Source organism: Otolemur garnettii, unplaced genomic scaffold (assembly GCF_000181295.1).
Source record: "Otolemur garnettii isolate 467f Iridium unplaced genomic scaffold, OtoGar3 scaffold00010, whole genome shotgun sequence".
In the NCBI taxonomy this organism is placed as follows: Eukaryota; Metazoa; Chordata; class Mammalia; order Primates; family Galagidae; genus Otolemur; species Otolemur garnettii.
Genome location: NW_003852405.1, coordinates 10,637,894 through 10,658,028, shown reverse-complemented (window position 1 = coordinate 10,658,028; position 20,135 = coordinate 10,637,894). Strand labels below are relative to the sequence as shown.

General features: G+C 39.1%; 1 protein-coding gene across 3 annotated transcripts in view; it reads right to left on the bottom strand.

The window, feature by feature from the left end:
* The window catches only part of PLPPR5 (phospholipid phosphatase related 5), a 136,282-nt gene extending 116,418 nt beyond the window's left edge, over positions 1-19,864 (bottom strand). The window contains exon 1 of one of the 3 annotated variants that reach the window (XM_012801670.1): positions 19,400-19,864. In XM_012801670.1, coding sequence (XP_012657124.1) covers positions 19,400-19,636 — 237 coding nt within the window. In that variant the 5' untranslated portion in view covers positions 19,637-19,864. The remainder of the gene's footprint in view (positions 1-19,399) is intronic. The other 2 variants (XM_003784126.2, XM_023509851.1) reach the window with 2 other exon arrangements.
* Positions 19,865-20,135: the final 271 nt, after the last annotated feature.

Below are 20,135 nucleotides of genomic sequence, written 5' to 3'. Positions count from 1 at the left end.
GTTCTATGTGAACAATTTTCTAGAAACACATGTTTCTAGAAATTATGAAATGTTTGTTCAAAAATGTTGGTATATAATAGGCAGTTCCAAATTGCTTAATTCCTAGGTTTTTACTAAAATTAAATGTTACTAACAACTAAGAATTCAAAAATTCAAATTAATATATGGCCACCTATGACAAACCCACACTTAATATTATACTGAATAGAGTAAAAGTGAAAGCTTTTCCACTTAGAACTGGAACCACAGAAGGTTGTCCTCTGTCACCACTACTATTCAACATAGTGCTGGAAGTTCTAGCCAATACAATCAGGCAAGAGAAGGAAATAAAGGGCATCCAAATGGGGGCAGTGAAAGTCAAACTCTCACTCTTTGCCAATGAAATGATTTTAAACTTAGAGAATCCCAAAGAGTCAACCACAAGACTCCTGGACGTGATCAAAAAATACAACAGTGTCTCAGGATATAAACACAATGTTCACATATGCCAATAACAGCCGAGATGAGAAGCTAATCAAGGACACAATTCCCTTCACAGTAGGTTAAAAAAAAAAAAAAAAGAAATACTCAGGAATATGAGTAACAAAAGAGGTAAAAGACCTTTACAAAGAAACTTATGAAACCTTAAGAAAAGTAATAGCAGAAGATATTAAAAAATGAAAAAATATACTATGCTCATGCTGAAAAGAATCAATCAACATTGTCAAAATGTCTATACTTCCCAAAGCAATTTACAGATTCAATGTAATCTCCATTAAAATACCATACATATCATACTTTCAAGATTCAGAAAAGGCAATTCTTTGTTTTGTAAGGAACCAGAAGAAATCCCCTAAAGTCAAGGAAATAGTAATGAAAACAAAGCCAGGGGTATTTTAGATTTTCAACTATACTACAAGGCCATAGTGATCAAAACATTATGGTATCGGCACAAAGACAGAGACCTTGACATTTGGAACTGAATAGAAAACCATGAGATGAAATTAACCTCTGACAGCCACCTGATCTTTAATAAACCAAACAAGAACATACACTGGGGAAAAGAATCCCTATTCAATAAATGGTGCTGGGAGAACTGGATAACCACATGTAAATATTGAAACTGGACCCACACCTCTTACCACTTAGAAAAATTGATTCAAGATGGATAAAAGATTTAAACTGAAGGCATCAAACAATAAAAAATCCTCAAATAAAAGTGTGGGGAAAACACTTGAAGATACTGATTGGCCTGGGGAAAAGATTTTATGAGGATTCCTGTGGCAATTACAACAAAAATAAACAAATTGAACTTAATTAAATTGAAAAGCTTCTGTATAGCTAAGTAAACAACAACCAAAGAAGACAACCTTCAGAATGGGAAAATATATTTGCATATTATGACTTGGACAAAAATTGATAACTAGCATCTATAGAGAACTCAAATTAATCAACAAAAAAGACCCCATAATCCCTTATATCACTGGGCAAGAGACATGAATAGAACCTTCTCAAAGGAAGACAGATGAATCGCTAACAAATATATGAAAAAATGCTCATCATCCCTAATCATCAGAGAAATGCAAATCAAAACTACCCTTAGTTATCACCTACCCCCAGTGAGAATGGTCCACATCACAAAGTCTCAAAGCTGCAGATGCTGATGTGGATATGGAGAGAGGGAACACTTTTGCACTGCTGGTGGGACTGCAAACTAATACAACCTTTTTAGAAGAAAGTATGGAGATTCCTTGAAGAACTCAAATTAGACCTCCCATTTGATCCTGCAATCCCATTACTAGGCACCTACCCAGATGAAAAAAAAACAAAAACAAAAACAAACTTTTATCCTAAAGACATTTGCACTACACTGTTTATCATAGCTCAATTTATAATTGCCAAAATATGGAAATAGCCTAAATGCCTACCAACCCAGGAATGGATTAATAATCTGTGGTATATGTAACCATGGAATACTGTTCAGCCACTGAAAAAAGATGGAGATTTTACATCTTTTATATTAACCTGGATGGAGGTGAAACATATTCTTCTCAGTAAAGCATCACAAGAATGGAGAAGCAGTAATCCAGTGTACTCAATCCTAATAAGAAGGCAGGAGAAGATCTAATAGAAGGGTGGGGGAATAGGGGAATAAGTGAACAGGGAGAGGGGACGAGGCAGGAGTTTGGAGGATCACGGCATATGGCACACATCTTGGTGGCAGGACATGATTATAAGAGGGAGTTTATCTAACAAATGCAATCAGTGTAACCTAATTCTTTTTTACCATCAATGAATCCTAACCAATAAAAAGATACTTTATAAAATGTAAAAAAAAAAGATCATTCACTGTGATTCATGTAAACTGCATTAGATCTTTGATTACTAAGAAACTGAGTCTTCTCAATATTAAAAGACCTAAAGAGCTAGAGTTCTTTTTTTTTTTTTTTAACAACTATGCAATTTTGCCTTTTAAAGTCTGTAAGTCCTCATTCTGGTTAAATAAAGGACTATGACTTCATAGTGACAAGGTATACTATTTTAATCATGTGTCTTGTGATAATGACAAATATCCCCAAATCAAATCCTAAATTAAATCTTTTTGATTTCAAATCAGCTTTGCAATTTTCCAGTTAAGCCCCTGGAAAACACTGAATGCCATAGCTCTCACCTTGTAAAAGATAAATACTAAACTAATTAGGCTTATTTGATATGTTAAATGATATGGGAAGCAGTATAAACTAATAAGTAATGTTAAACCTTTAAGCTATATATATAGGTATGTTATTGATATACATTTTCTAAAATCTTATGAAATTCCTAAAAACCTAATGTTATTAGTTATAATTCTGTTTTCTATGTTAAAATGTTGTATATCACAGAAATAACCAAATTTTCTCATAAGTTGTGCTATTATCATAAAAATCTCACATCTGATCTTTTAACCATGGACATTTTAAATTCTTTTGTCCACAATTAATTTCTTCATTTAATTTTTTATTTTGATGTTTCCCTGAAAGTTTTTTGCAAGCAATTATGATCCTATAGTTTTATTTCTTCAAAGAGATTCATGGACAGGACTCTGACAAGGACAGTTTTCTGATAACTTTAACATCAGACCTTTGGACTGAGACAGAATTTCAATAACTAATGAAACTGAGGAGTCCCTGAAACTGCTAAAACTGCTAACCAAAGTCAAGGAGAATAAAAATTAATTAGCTGAGACTGAAATGAACTGAAAAAGAAGAATTATAAGTTTTTACTTGTTTTTAAAAACCGCTGGCACTTTTGATGTTTTGTTTTCTGATTTGAGAAAGCTTTTTGTCTCCTGAGTTATCTATAACATAAAGAAATTTGGTAACATATACATTAAAATATTTACTTCTTTTATTATTATTATTTTATTATTTCTTATAGCATAACTATGTACATTAATGCAATCATGGGGTACAGTGTGCTGTTTTCATATACATTTTGAAATACTCTCATCAAACCGGTTAACATAACCTTCATGTCATTCTCTTAGTTATTAAGTTGACATTCATACTCTGCTTTTAGAAAGGTTCACTTGTACCCTTATAAGATAAACCATATAGATAATCCCACCAATCACCCTCCCTCCCCCCATCCACCTCCCTTGCCTCCCCTGACCCACCCTCTACCCATATTCTAAGGCTATAATTAGGTTATGACATTGCTATAAAAGCTATGAATTAGTTTCAAAATAGGGCTGTGTACATTGGATACTTTTTCTTTTAGAAGACCAAAAATCAAATTACAACAAAGATATTTGAATCAGAATGTTTATTGCAACCCAATTCATAATTGCTAGGGCATGGAAGAAGCCTAAATGCCCATCAACCCACGAATGGATCAATAAATTGTGGTATATGTACACCATGGAATACTATGCAGCCCTAAAGAAAGATGGAGACTTTACCTCCTTCATGTTTATATGGATGGAATTAGAAAATGTCCTTCTTAGTAAAGTATCTCAAGAATGGAAGAAAATATTTACTTTTATCTGATTCCTCCAGAATTTAGAAACTATTCACAACCATTTTTATTTTAATGAAAAGATAGGTATTCATACAAGTAAATAAGAATCTGTATTGTTTATAACAGGATACAATTAGAAATGCTGATTACATTGCCACGGCTTTGATGGAGAAGCCATATTTTCAAATGTAACTAGAATGAATGTCTACAAGTGGCAGGTGAAGTCTGAGGTCTATGTTGGTTTGACTTCTTATCCTTGATAAGTTTTTAAAAATCCAATCTGAGATTCCATGTCCAAAGTTCCAGCAAAACAAACTTTAAAGAACCTATGTGGTCAATCACGATTCTTGCTGTGCTTATGTAAGTAATCAGGCCAAGTTTAATGAGATTGGAATCTGGCATTACTCTTTGACAATATTTGGTATAAATAGGGGTAACTGTGGAGAACAAACTTACGTTTCTGCAGAAAAAAACATAATACTCATGTTACTAGATTGTAGCCCTGTTCATTGTATTTAAGTTTTTAATTATCTACCTATAGACCAGATTATATTCTGAATTTTTCCAGGTTTTTCCAATACTGGCCTATAACTTTCCAACTAAGAATAAGAGCTGCTCTGTTTCTGTAGCCGTAAGAGCTGAAGTTGGACAACTCATTGTAAATTTCAAGGGACAAGTCTCATGCCTAAAGTGAGAGCCACACAGAGAACTCACCAAAACACCCAGTACCATAATCAGAGACATTCAAAGTATAAAGCAGGGCAAGAAGTGATGACTTTATGCTGTGGACAACTTTTTCAAGACATTGGAACAAGACTCCTTGTCATAATGAGACTCTTAGCTCTCTTCATTTTTCCCTGCTTATGCCTACCTTTTTTCTTTTGGCAGTATAATGAAAATAATGCTATAGTTGGAATATCATAGTAACTTCTGTGGGTAATTAGACAAAATGTTGGCTCTGTCATGCCAAACCCAGGTTTCTATATGCCCTAAGGAATCTTTCATTCCACCCAGTAAGTAACTTTAGCATATCCCTAACAAACAACTGTTGTTCAGATGATACCAGTGATCTCTTTTATAGAATAAGACTTACAGACTTGTTCTCACTCCTCTTTAATTGCCCACAGTCATGGCACTCCAGATTACCTACCTGCTGGACAGCAGGGAGTCTGTCCAGTTGCTGACGTTTCTCATTGCACACAAGTCAATGCATCAGTTGCAAAAAATTATTGAACAGGCTACTTGGTTACAATAGGTAGATTCTTCATCTGGCTCATTCTTTGATCTACTCAATTTTGGTTGTTTGGTTCATGAGGATCTTGACTAAGAAGGATTTTGCAAACTCCTGGTATTATTCTCCTGACAGTCTTAAGAGTGCTCTCCTTAGTGTGATGTATAGTCTTAAGTTTTAAATGCTTGAATATAGTCATTCAACAAATATCAAATGGTCTCTTTTGGGCTGGAACAATAAAAACTCAGTTGATCACAAGGACACTGTAACCTACGATGGTGTGTTGAGGCCAGAAACCCAAAATGACAGTAGCAAACTAGAGCTAATGCCCCAAGGTGAGAGTGTGACCAAAAGGAGAGGATTTTTAAATAGAACGTGTAGGATGACCCTGACTGGGACTGAACTCCTGCACTCGGCCCAGGAAACCAAACCAAACCACAGTCACTCATGCTCAAGTTCCACATCACCACACCTGAAACTAAGTTGTTTATTGTACCTTCCAAGAAATCAGGAGAGAATGAGATAAGTGCCAAATCCCCAGACAAGCCAGTTTGAACTATCATGATAAAGAAGTTCCCTCTATTTTAACTTCTACAAGGAAAGTAATTTTGAAACAACTAATCCACTTTTTTTCTTCTCTATTTATTCTTTCCTCAGCCCTTTCCTGGAATCACAATTCTGGAATCACAAGTAAAAAGCCAGTTAAGATCTTTAAATGTGTTATAATTTTGTTTTTTGACAGTAGTTTGATTCACAAAATTGAAAGGAGATGATCTATTCTTAAGTCACCTCAATCATTTCAGGGAAAGAATATTTAAAAAGTGTATAAAATATATAAAATGAAACACACGAAGAAAGACCACATGCGGTGCCACATAAATGTTTAAGTAGAGACAATTTAATGCTATGAAAATATGTGTCTTGTATAATTAAAGACATGGAACAGTGAAATATTAGTTACAGAGCCCAAATATGATGATGTTGAAGATTTTTTAATGGAAAATAACAAGTGTATGAAATATTCCCCATTTGAAGTAAGTGCGATTTTGTTTTGACTACCTTCTATATAACTTTGATTAAACGGAAAATTGAACACACAAGGGAAAATATTTGAAAGCAGTGAAGATTGGGAAATAAAATAAAACATTAAAGACTTGGGTTTTAGAAACATAATTTGGACTTTATAACTCATCTGTGAATGCACCAATGCCACCTCCTAGGCTATCCCTCAAAGCAATTTTGGAACTCTTTATTGTGAATGGCCATCAGAGCTGCTGATGAGGGCTGACAATGATGTTCGTGAACTCATCCTACAAAAAGTGCTTTGAAGGGTGGACCATGTGCTGGCGTTGGTGCAGAGCTAAGGGAAGTACTTCAAAGGTGACGGTAGTAATGGTCAACAATGAGTTATGCAGCACTTTTTCTAGAATGAATTAGTGAACCTAAGTGCCCAACCTCCTATTTCCTAGTCTATAGGCATTTGTAATCTTTGACAGACAGAATATTTATATCCAATTAACCATAACGTATAACTCCATAGTACACTATATTGTGTATGCTACATATAATAGGGAGCATTTTAATAATCATCTCATTCAAAGATGGAAAATTCAATTAGAAACGGCTTCCTGGAGTAATGACTTGAGGATGAGAAGCCCAGATCAGTCTCAGGAAGAGGTGAATATGCCATGATCTCTTAGCAATGTTGGCTGTGGTCATGGGACTGGGACTGCTTGTGTCACTGACTGCTGTGTTTGTCTATTTGGAAAAAAAATTAACCTACTCCCTTAAAAGATGAGATAGCTAACTACAAAATGGCTTTATTACTGCACTTACCCCCATTCCCAAAGCTAATCCATCAGGGGAAAAAAAGGAGTATGCAAAATAATAGGTACAATACCTGCCTAATTTGCCAGGAGCGAAAGTATCCCCGAAATACAGCCTTCAGGTCAAGAACCATCATATAACAGTTAAGAACGTAAGACATCTTGAATATAGTCAGATGTGAGTAGCTGAATGGTAGGAAGGACTCAAATCCATGCCATACAAAATTGAAATTTTTTAGTTAAAGAAAGGAAAAGTTCAAGAACTGAAACATAACTTAAAACTTTGGGAAACCACCCAGGTTGTTCCATATAGCTTCAAAAAGTTGAGTGAAATCAACCAGGAGAAGATTCAGAAACATAGACTTTATTTCACTGGAAGGTGGAATCAGACTTGTTTTCACACATAAAAGACTGCCTGCAGAAGCTATGGGTCTGCCCCAGCTGAAGTTCAAACCTTCCCAAACCAAATGCCTAATGAAATAGAGGCCAGAAAAAAATGTTTTTTCAAGGGCTAAAAGATAGTAAGCAACAGAACAAGGAGAAATGCTCAGGTACCGCCCGGCAGGCCAGTGAGTCACTAGTCATTTTATTTTGTTTTGCTTTCTCTCCAGCAACACATCCCACACCCACAACTACCCTTTCTTTTATTTAGAGTATACAAAATAAGGGGGAAAACTATTATTTAAAAAAGAATTCACAGGAGAGATAGATCCCTGTTGACTAGAAGCATCAAGGTACGTGTTATGAAAGAGGTGGGATTGTATCTGCCCAAACTAAAGGATGGGAAGCATTTAAAAAGATGGAAATGAAGGATGGAGAGAATAAAAGACATACAGCACAGCACAGAACTCCGTTCTCAAGTCACTGCTGCTTCCCAGGAAACAGCACCAGGACTGGACCAAAAGCTTTAATCCTGGGAGTATTCCTAAGAATAGATTGTGTCCCTTCGAAAACAAATCTGACTTCAAAGTAGAAATACACTGATGTCTATAATTTTTTAAATGCATTTATAACACTATTTCTTCCATGTCTACAACTAACAGACCTTAAAGTAATGACCACATCTTGGGCACAGCAGATCTTCTGTTAGTTACACTGTTATAATTATGTTATGTTAAAATCTGCGCATTAAAAGTGAGAAGATTTTTTTGTTGTTGTTATAGCCACTTGTAGCAAGTTTTAAATGTAGTTTTGTTTTTCATCTGAAAAGATGTGATGTTAGAAACGTAAAAGAAGCATCCCAGAGCCAAATGATTTGGGAATGAAATGTCCCTTTCTCTGTATCTTGTGTTACCTCTATCACAGTATCAAGTATCACAGATAACGCATTAACTACAAGTACAGTATTCAGTACAATCTTTTGGAAGAGCAGGATAAAGTCATAAGAAAAAAACGACCCCCACCAACAATCACACGCTCTTCATCTCTCTTTTCTAAGTAATAGCACCGTCCGACAGCAAAAAATAGCTCAATATTAGAGATAAGGGCCATCCCTGTATAAAAAGCACATATGGAACCATTCTGCCCAGGTATGGCACTCCTGTGGGGTTGTGGATTAGCTGCTTAATCTTTCCGTACCTCAGCGTCCTTGTCTATAAGTTGACATAACGATAGGATCTAGTCATTATGTTGCTGTGAGGGCTCAATCAGCTAATATGTGCTTACAAAAATTGCAGCTGTATCTCATGTGCCCCCTACCCATTGGCTACTTCTGTATTTTCTTGTTAGTTGCATCACCTTGGACACATCACTTAACCTTTCTGGGCACAGATTTGAAAGTTTAGAGATGAAACTACACGATCTCTAAGTCCGCTTACATGACTAAAAAGTTCCAGCTATGAGGAAGCATGTTCTCTTTCATGATGGATTCATGAATCTTTTCCAAGAAAAACAAAAAGAAAGAAAGACTGGCAGTGTGGCTTGAATAAAGCGTCTACTGGATTCTCACATCTGTATTCTAGACTTAGCTGAGGAAAAATAAAAAGGGAACCCAAGGAATCATGTGATGAGAAACTAAAGAGAAGGGGGACAAAGGTCTCTTCGTGAAAGTCCAAAAAGGTTGTCACGTAGTTTTGACTAAGTCTCTTCATTCATTTTAGTAACTGAACAGGCCCAACTCTGCAGGGCCCATGTGAAGGAAGAGGCCATTGTCACCCAAGCAAGCATAATGTATTTTCGTTTTTTTAATTGGAAATGTCAAGAGATCATTTTCAACTCCAAGATGAATCCCCAGGTGCTCTATCTCTCCCCAAGACTGCTTAATTTTGGTGTCTGTGGAACATGGTGTTCTGCTTTGATAAGATCTCTGGAAATACAGGATGTTTCTCAGTGTGAAAAGTGCTTGCATGTACCCCAGTGTGAGGAAAAGCTAAATCTGAAATGGAGATAAAAAAGTAGTTTCTGCTGGCACTAATCAAAAGCACCCTTGGAAAAAAAGGATCATTACACTAGAACACAATTCACTCAGCCTAGAGGTTCTGGTTATATCAACACAAATCCTGCTTCCCTTAGAGAGGAAATGCCACAAGTTATTTTGGCAATGAGGAGATACATCAAAAGTACACATGCACTTAACTGCCCTAACATGTCATAAATGTTTCATTTCCCAGTATTTCTTTAAGATATTTGAAGAAAGGATGGGAGGGCTGGGCTTTAATCCTGGTTTTAGGATTGGGAGCAAGTCCCTTAACTTCTTCAAGTCTTAACTGCACGGTATGGTGCCCAGGAAAGGTGTTTACCCAACTTTTGTTCAGAGAAAGAGAGTACGGGAGGGTAGACAAGAGAGGAGAAGTGAAGGAGAGGAAAATAAAAGAAGGAGAGAGGGAAGAAAGAGGAGAGAAAGAATGAAAAGTATAAAAAGTTTCCTCCCTTCTTTCTTTTTCACTTCCAATCTTTCCACACTGTTTCAATCCCGAATGTTTCAGCTAGTTCATACCATGCCATACACAAAGGAGGCCATCAATAAATGAATGGCAAATTCAAAAGGCTGTAAAAATATGAATGTGACAAATTGTCAAATAACATTTACCTTATTGTCAAATAAATCGATTCCATGCTGATTATTACTATTAAATTATCCATTAGCTAACAAATTTTGAATGTCTATTTTAGAAATAATGAGGATAAAGAAGACTCAGTCTCTAAATTATGAAATCTGTAGTTTACATTAAACCCCATCAGTATAATCTGTGTGATATGAATGCACTAGTCTAAGTTCTAATTCTAGGAATGATCAGCTTAAATGTTATCAAAGTGCAAAGCCCTAGGCAGTCACTAGTATGATATCAGAAAGGTCCCCCTCCAAAGAGGCTGCTATAAGTCTTCCCACTACCTGTATGTTAATTAACAACTGATTTAATTAGCACTGTGGATATAAAAGTAATTTTTCATTGATAAAAATAGTGACTTTTAATTAGCATGATGAATGCTAAAAATAAACTCGTTGTTGAAATCTAAGATTTTCAAATTATATGGATTAAATAATAGTTTGGAGGCCCATCCCACCTTGAATGAACAGAGTGTTAGACTCTGGTGAGGCCTGTGCCCTATACCTCAACTTGTTATTTTTAATAGAACTACAGTCCAACCCGTTATTTAAAATTATTTCAGCTTGACGAATGTCAGTCTGAGAGTACAAAATCTCACCTTTGCTGTGCTGATCCTTTGATTCAGGGTTTCATAAACTAAGACATTTCAAGGCCAGAAAGCCAAGAGTTTACTAAATTTTCAGAACTGGGTATATAGACTGTTTTGCCCATTTTAATGAATTATTACTGAGAACCTAACTATATGCGCCATGGAACCTGGTCTGATCCTTGAATTGAAATTCATCATAACCAATGTAGAAATTTTGTCAGTTCTACAAATTTAAATGGACACCTGTATACCTTATCTAGCAAAAATAACGTAAAAGTTGAGAAGGACAAAGTTGCCGTGAGTCAGATGACAACACTGTGAGATGCCCAAGTCTGATGATGGAAACATAGCACTTTGTATAACAAATGAAGGAAAAAGAGTGGAACTTCAAGCTATTTCAACTGGGCAACTCCAAGGGATCTATGCATAGGAGATGGTGCTAAGTCTGGAAGGATGTAACAAAATGTTCCAGAAGTTGGATTTTTTTTTTTTAAGTGGGGGAAGAGCCTGGGGGAAGCATTGTAGAGGTTAAAAGAAAAATTAAAATTAATCCATACAAGAAAGTACAAATGTGTTAAATACTTAAAAATACACACACACACCATACACACTCCCTACCTGCACTCACACTCTTTTGCTCATATATCTCTCAGTGAGAAATGCCCATCAGAAAACTTCCTTTTGAGTTTTAATTGTACCTGGGCTGGAGAAAAAAAATACCTCTAAGATTCTGTTTTTACAAAAGAAGAAAAATGGTGATTTTACTGACAGTGATGCTTAAACTACATCTGTCATAATAAGACTAAAAAAGTAACCAGCCTGCTGAGTGAAAACTGGCATTCTCATAAAAAGTTTCAATAGTACTGAATATAGAACTCCCTTTCACGTATATTAAAATATCTTCCATCAAAATGATATCCCTTATGATTTTCGAAAGTCCATTATAAGGGCTCTCCTAACTTAGCTTAAGATCATAACACCGACATCTGAACTTGTCTTCTCAGCCTATATGGATGGGAATGTTGAGCTGGGAAAGTCGAGCTCTACTGGCTATTCACTGCTCTTAGTAATCAGTCAAGTTTTATCTTTGAACCTAGATTTTAAATTTCCCTTTTCCCTTGCAACTGAGCTTATACTGTATTAACAAGCATAAGGGTCCTTTAAAGAACACATTGATGTACAATCAGTCTGCTTTAACTCTGCCCTGCCTGCTCGCAATGCCATCATTTATGCTACGAATCAAATTAGTGTGCAGCTGAAGCCAATGGAGCGTTGGACTTGAAGTAATAGGTTCACATCCTAGAAGTGTCATTTACCAACTGAGGTAAATTGCTAAAGCTCCATAGACACGTTTCTGCAGATATGATCTGAAAGGATTAATGTGAAGAGTGAATGGTTTGCCCCATTCCTTCAGCAAAAATGACTAAATACACATGATGTCAATTTTACAGATTAAAAGAAAAAACCAAGTCTTAGAGATATAATTGTATGCATTTTGTCTGAACTTTTGAAGGGTGGGGGACATACCTTACTTATTTTAGAAGCCCAAAGAATAGCATTGTGCCTATTACACAGTAGACCCATTATCATCATTCAAAATGTTTATAAATACCATTTTTGGGTACAGTGCAAATTTAAAAATTAATCTGATATAATACATATTTAACAGATAGTATCAGGTGTGGTCCATGGAAATAGGATTTATTTCAAATTACAGAAATAAATAGGATGATTCTTTATAATAATCTTCACAATATTCAGAGCTCATTGATATAATTTGAAAACAGCACTGGGTATGGAGCAATTGTCTGTAATAATTAGTTAGGAGGCCATTTTGGACTGTTGGCTTTTTATTCTTGCTATTCTTTCTACAGGAAAATCAGAAAAGAAGTATGAAAATCTTGTTCATTTTTCCACTCCACAGGGTGAGTGTCCACATAGTAGGTTAGCCAAGTAACCTTGGCTAACAGTGTTGACCACCCCCAATTTATGCATTTTGTCTGAACAAAATCATTTTGAATGATGATATCATATCTACTGTGTAATAGGTACAATGCTATTCTTTGGGCTCCTAAAATGAGTAAGGTATGTCCCCCACCCTTCAAAAGTTCAAACAAAATGCATAAATTTTGCACCATCAACCAGGTGGCTATGTAGCCCATGACGCCTGCTCACATTAGGTTTTTAGTACATGTATGAAATGATTTACTGTCTCTAAAGAGTTTTCTTATCGTGTCGGTTTGCACAACATAACCAGAAGGTCGGAAGGAATAAGTCAACACGTTCCAGGTAGGGCAACTGGTGGAAGCAGCCACATAGCTGATGAGTGACAGGAGAGGGGGAGAGGAAGAGAAGCAAAGGGAGGAGGAGAGGAGGAAAGTGGAAAGAGGGAGAAGGAATGGTGGCTGGGGTGTGATTGCTCTTACTCGGACTGTGCCTTCCCCTCAGCGTCACCATCTCCTTTGTGTGCAAAGGAGAGAAGATAAATGGGGAAAAAAGGGACAGAGAGGAGTGAAGGGAGGAAGGGAAAGAGAAATGGAGGGAGAGAAGAATGGAGAGAAAATATAAACAGATGATCATGAATGAGACGGAGTACAGCAAGGCCCTAAAAGACGCAAGAAGGAGTTGAATCTCCCTAGTCCCCAAAGGAGTAGTTGTTCACTTTTAGGAGATCTTGGACATCTTTGACAATCTGATAAAACCATGGGGGTTCTCCTATCTCACAAGCACATACACACATACAATATTTTACAATTCCCCTGCATTCACTGCACCCGAATCTAATGCTAGGTCTCATTTTCAGAAACATGCCTTAGAAACAGGTAGCTCCACCTCTCCATGCAATGTGGGTGCCTCTAGCACTGTCTCAGCGCTTGCTTCTAAGATAAGAGGCACGCCTTCAACTCAGAGGGGAACTATCTCCCCTCCGCCGCCATTCACTTCGTAACATTTCCAAGCTTGATAGGGAAAAAAAATCCTGACACCAGGCATTGAGACCATTCTCTACAAAGGAGCACAAAGCTTCTCGTCAAATTTGAAATCGAGGACAGACGGTTTTAGGAAATTTTGACTCTCCTGATATGGAATGCCTATGACTAAAAATCTTTACAGACCAGTTGGTGTTCGCATCAAGGTACGTAATACAACAATTAGGAACACAGGCACTAATGACTCTGGCACTGTCATTGGGATTGGGCATCTAACCTCCTTACACCTAACTCTCCTTCACAATTTTATGGTGAAAATTAATCATACTCATGAATTTACATTAAGTCTGGCATATAATAATCTCACTAAACTTCATGTTTTCCATTTACAAAAAATTTAATGACAGTACTCATGTTTAAAAATAGTGCTATCATGGGGAGGATTAAAGGAAGCAAGGCATTAAACACACCTAACACAGTGTCTACTGCAGAAGAAACACATGGAAATATGAGCTAGTGTTAGCCCACTTGGAAGAGCAGGAGTCATCAAAAATAGGAGACATTCATTGAGGACAGAATTCTGGTAGAGTTTTTCTTTTCTTACTATTCAGACTCCCAATTTGTGATGATGAGTAGAGTGAACTACGTGGCTTCTGTCCACCTCTAATATTTTATCAGCCTCCCAATCCACTGACAAACAAAGGTATTTTGCCAGGAGTTTGAAATCGGTTTTCCTGATTACAGATCACAATCTCAAGAGGCCTCCTGGGAGTGAACACTAGATAGCTAGGCCCTGCTCTGACACGTGGGTTAACCCATTTCATACTCCTAACAACCCCTGAGACTAGTGCACTGGGTTATTATGCATAGAATAGTTAGAAACATGCCGAGAGGGAGTAACTGACTCAACTTCCCACAGCAGGAATGTGGGCTTCAAACCCAGCCATCAGGCTCCAGAGTCTGGGATCTGAACTTCTACACACTTGTACCAACTCTCTAAGAAACGAATGTTTTTATGTCCAGTTTGTGAATAAGAAAATTTTGCCCAAGTTACATGGCAAGTGGGAGAAAGCAGGACTTGTCTGAAACACTTGCCTGTGCTTCCTCTCCTACCCCACACCACCAGAGACTGCTCCAGGAGTGGGGATAGGAGGGGACATCCAAGGTAAGGTTCATGGTCCATGGCACTTTGATCCAGCATGATGGGGCTCTGGGTACAAGATGCAATTCTGTCATCTGCCTTCACCATACTTAATGACACTGGCACCCTTGGGATAGTGACGGGAGCTACCTCACTCAAATTTGAGCCTCAGGGTCTAGAGCTTCCTGAGGATGTACACCTAAAGAATCAGGGAGGAACCTCAGCCTTTAAATCTGTCCCACTTGGTGTCAGGGGCCACCTTGGTTGGTACCACATTGCTTTCCCTTTATTCTAGCTCTACGATGATGGTGATCTAGTTTCATATCCTTTAAATACCTGTGTTGTTCTGAGGTCTAATGAAACATAGCTATACTGGGTGGCCACTGTAGCCAAATTTGAAGAGCAGAACCCACTGTCATAAACAATTCTCTTCATCAGTGAAAACCCAGGATCACAAATTAAATTTCCATCTCTATGAGCTATATACAGCACTTTGGCAAATGACACATAGATAAAACTAAATAGCACCTGTTTTCAAGGAGTGTATACACCATTTCATCTACATAAACAAGCCCAATTTATAGGGGTTTTATGACAACACAATTAGAATAATAATATTAGGTAACACAAAATAGACCTAAGAATAGTTTAAAATTATCTTATACAGATATTTTGATAATATAAGAGTCTTACATATTGCTGCCTTAAAATGTCCTAAAACACCATCCATCAGCTTAATTCCTAGCAAATTGAGAAAAACTCTCAATCCAGTTTCTAGCTCCCATCGGTGACCCCAGCCTTCATATTTAGTTGTACACCCTGTTTTCCCCACACATCACTTTTAGAAACAAGACTAACCAAGTGTTCTTTTAGGAGTACAGTCTGTATTTGCTGCCTCCCTGGGCTGTTCACCAAGTTGCTGCTGTGATGTCCTGCAGTAAATTCCATTTCAGCCTCTCCTTCAAGATGCATCTCAACTACCACCATCTTCCCCCAGAACCCATCCCTCATGCCTCCAAACACAAATGGCCCTATCCTCTTCTGAACTACCAGAGGTCTTTGTGGTATACACATACATATATAAGAGGGTGATAAAAAAATGCATACACATTTTTAAAAATGGGGAAAAACTGTGTTAAAATTGTAATACTCAAGTTGTGTTTGACTCTGCAATTACAAGAGGGGCTCAAACATGACTTGTGTTCATCCTTTGTTATCAGCATATATCGAGCATTACAATTTTAATACGGTGTTTTCCTTTCTTAAAATGTGTATACATTTTGGCACCTCCTGTATGTATACATGCATAACTTGTATCATTATTATTTATATTATGATCTTTAAGTGTTTTACCTAATTTCCCAAATTAGGCTATAAACTCCTTAGAATCAGTGACCATGGTTTACTTCCAAAGTTGCCTTTGCCAGCCTCTACTCTGCTGAATTCTCTCTTCTGCCAGATAGAGTGCTTGGAACACAGGAATTCAGTAAACATTTACTGACTCATTATTTTAACTACTACTAATAATGTTAATAATATAGTGACCATTTATGGAGTATCAACTCTAGGCCAAGGTTGACATTTCCATAGAATAATTAATTTGATATTCAAAATCCTGTGACTTAGGGAATTAAGGCATAATGAGCTTAAATAATTTTTTCAGCACAGAAATTGGTGTTCTCAACTCTTACAGCAGAGTATACTTTGGATCTGAATTCAACTTTTTAGACTCTAAACCTGAGCCCCAAGTCAACACTACATAAAAATGAGTAAACTCAAACTATACCTTCTTTCTAATTTTTAGATAAATAAATGTAGTGAGAATGAGACAAATCCAAAGATTGAGATAGTGAAGAAAGATACTACTTTTATAATTTTAGAAAGCTAAAGACATATATATATATTTACATAAGATATACATGTATATAATAAAATATATATTATATATAATATAGATGTAAAAATATACACACACATATACACACACACACAATGAACCTTCATAACCACAATACAAGCAATGTAAGAGATGAGAGAAGAGACATTCTGTTTGAGGAATTTATTCAGAAGAAGGATTTATGAGTTTATGAGTAAACTGCAGAAAAGGCAGAGACTTGGGAGTTTGATGGACTAAAGGTAAAAATCTAGGTATAACATTCTTAGCCCTAGTCCTTGAACAAGTTACTTAATCCTTTTAAACCTCAGTTTCCTTGGGTGCTAGATGACCACAATAATAATTTCTTTCAGGAATAATCCAAACATCAGCTGGATATAATGTGCGTGGAGAGCCTATTCAGAGAGTAGCCAGAGTAAAGTAGTAACTCAATAAATAATGAGTGCTATTAATAACATTATTAATACTACTATTTTATGACACAATGAGCATGGAAAGCAAGTGTTTTAAGAGTAGTGAGGAGGAGAATCTGCCATTACAGTACCTAGCTCCTCACACAGTGACAGAGTGTGATACTCCTGGGAGCGGAAGGAGAAAAAGGCACACAGACAGCTCTGCTCCAAAACCCAATACTTTCTTCTCTTCTGACTTTCAAATCCATTTTCATGTATGTAAAGAACTGCAAGTCTAAACATGGAAACCAAGGTGAATCTGCCCTCTACAAAAATTCTTCCCAGTTATATTCTTAATGTCTGCCCTAGGAGGCATGGCCCATGTTTCAGAGAACATGGTCTTTGGAAGCAGTGGAAGTAACTGGCTTTCGGCGTCAGTCCTGTGGGCATGCCAACAGCACATCCATCTTTTATTGTTTTCAGATATTTCTACTTTATTCTCTGGACCTCAGTTTCCTCAAATGTTAATATGAGACAGCGTCTCCTGGAAGGACTGCTCTGAGAAAAATATGCACCTGTGACTCTTCAGTGCCCAGCAGGACTATACATTCAATAGTGGCTAATTCATTCCCTTCTCCCTCCTGGGTTCCCTCTAAGTGGAGAATTATCAAGATCACTGGGCCGGTCTATTCTTGTCTCTAAATGGCACCTGCCACCAGGATGGATAGTTAGGGTCTGAAAGTGCTATCTCATTTAAAAAAAAAAAAAAGACACAGAATGGTAATTACCAAAGAATGAGTGACAGACACTAATGATTTTGGTTATGACCAAATCAATGACCTGAAAGTGACAGTATTTTTTGTTTGTTTGTTTTGTTTAATAAATCAATCCTTGAAAAATTCTGAGCTAATGTCCTAAAAACACATGCCTGGAAACCCAGCATCTACGGAAGGTAAAAAGCCCCCTCGCCCCCCCCCAGAAAACAGACCAATGCAAATGGAAGAGAGAGAACATGAATATGAAGCCGGGTTTGGAGTTCGGGCTCAATTTTAGCAAATTACAATACTAAAAAACAAAGCAAAATACGTTCTGGGGCAAAGTCTAACACATTTCAAACGATTGTGCTAGAGCTAATTTGAAGTCAGCTATCACAGTCGAGGTGGTAAAGTTACTTTGAAGTTATCAGAAATTCCTTGGCTTGCCCATGGAATTCAATTTTATGGGTGAAGAGTGTTTCACTATTTTGTAAATTATGAAGTCATTTGCCCTAAACATCAAAGGAAAGAGGAATATCCAAACCTAATAAACACAACAGATGTCCTTAACATTCATTATCGCAATGTACACGTTCGGCTACAGAAAATAAAACTTCATTTTCCCTTTCCTCTTCATTTCCTAATTTCTTATTTGTCATCTATCGAGAAAGAAAGGGGAACGAGAGAGAAAAAGAGGAAATAGCACCAGAAGGAAACCTCCAATACTCTGTCCTTATTCAGGGAACCACAATGCATCAGGTTTTCTAAAGACACACCACCAGTTCTCCTACAATAACTTTGCGTCATATTTAATATGTAAATTATTATGGGATTACCCCCCATATATACATATTATATACGTGTGTATGTGTGTGTGTTTATATAGTCTCTCCCACACGCACACTCTGCATAAAGCATTCTCTGTAAGGTTCTAAGAGAAAGAGACTTCAACTGCCCAGGGAGCAGCACAGCCTTTAAATAAATCTGAAGTGCTCTTGTAATTCAGACACAGCTCTTGCTTTTCAGCAAAGCACTGCTGCTGAGGCCTCTTCATTTAGAAATCCTCAAATTCTTTCCACCTATTTGTTCACTGGTCAGCTTAGTCCCAGGGGCACTTTCATCTGAAAGGGAAGGAGGTGGGAGAATGGAAATCCGCGCCCGGACTCGGGAAGTGGGAGTCCCTTGTACACCCCAGCAACTGATCCCCCGGCCGCCTCTCCTCTCCCCCGCCGGCTGCTGCTCATCTTCAGGCGCAGGTGGAGAGGAGGCAGTGGGTGAAGCAAGGCCACACAGAGAGGATGAAGTCAAGATTCACCCCAAAGCTCACCTCCCTGCCAGCCCGACTCCCACCTAGACGCCCCCCCGCGCCATCCTCCTCCCGGTCAGGTCGCCCAATACCACAGCCAGCGCGAGGGTGAGGTAGCTTGTGGGGACGGCTGGGGGCTGCCTTCGTGCCCACCCCTTAGCCGCCCTAGAATGTCCTCTGGGTAAGGGGCTGCCACCAACTTGGGGGAACTTAGAAGGCAAAGGCTGCAGCGCCCCAACCCTCAGCCGGCCTCAACCCCGAAGGCTTGGGGCGACAGGAGGGAGCTGGCAGCGAGGGCGAGCCCCGGGCTTACCACGAGCACGGGGACGCCGGCGGCCAGGGAGTAGAGGAGCACCGGGGGCACCGCGCTGCTGTCCTCCGGGCCCGGGTAGGGCTTGCGGTAGGCGCTGTCGTGGCAGAAGAAGCCCTGCACGTTCACGGAGAACGTGTCCGTGTACTCGAAGTAGTATGCCAGCATCACCGTCCCTGCCATGATCACCATCTGGAAATAGAGCATGCTGCTGGTGAGCGCCGCGGGCAGCAGGGGCATGCACGCCTCCGGGCCGGGCCGAGCCGAGCCGAGCTGGCGGCCGACGCGCCGGGCCCCCTCCCCGGTCCGCCGAGGCAGCCACGGGGGCGCGGCGGCGGGGGCGGCGGGAGGACGCGCGGCGGGCGGAGGGAGGATGCGGCCGCCGGAGGAAGAGGCGGAGGCAGGTCCGGGTTCCCAGGCGCGGGGCGCGGGCGGGCGGGCTGCAGAGGCGGCGGCTACCCCCGGACGAGCCCCGGGTCCCTCGCCCGCCTCCTGCCCGCCGCAAGCGCCGCCCGCCGGGGCGCGGGGTCGTGCGGGAGGGCGGGGAGTGTCGGACGGCGGGCAGCGGCCGCGGAGCCCCGGCGCGAGACCATCCGCCGGACGGCAGCGCTGGGTCGAGCCCCCGGGCCGGCCCGGAGGAGGCGGCGTGGGCGACGGGGAGGCCGCCCCGGGACCCCTCGGAGGGCGGACGCTGTGCAGCTGGGGAAGCTCTTCGCAGGGGTAAAAATCCAAAAAAAAA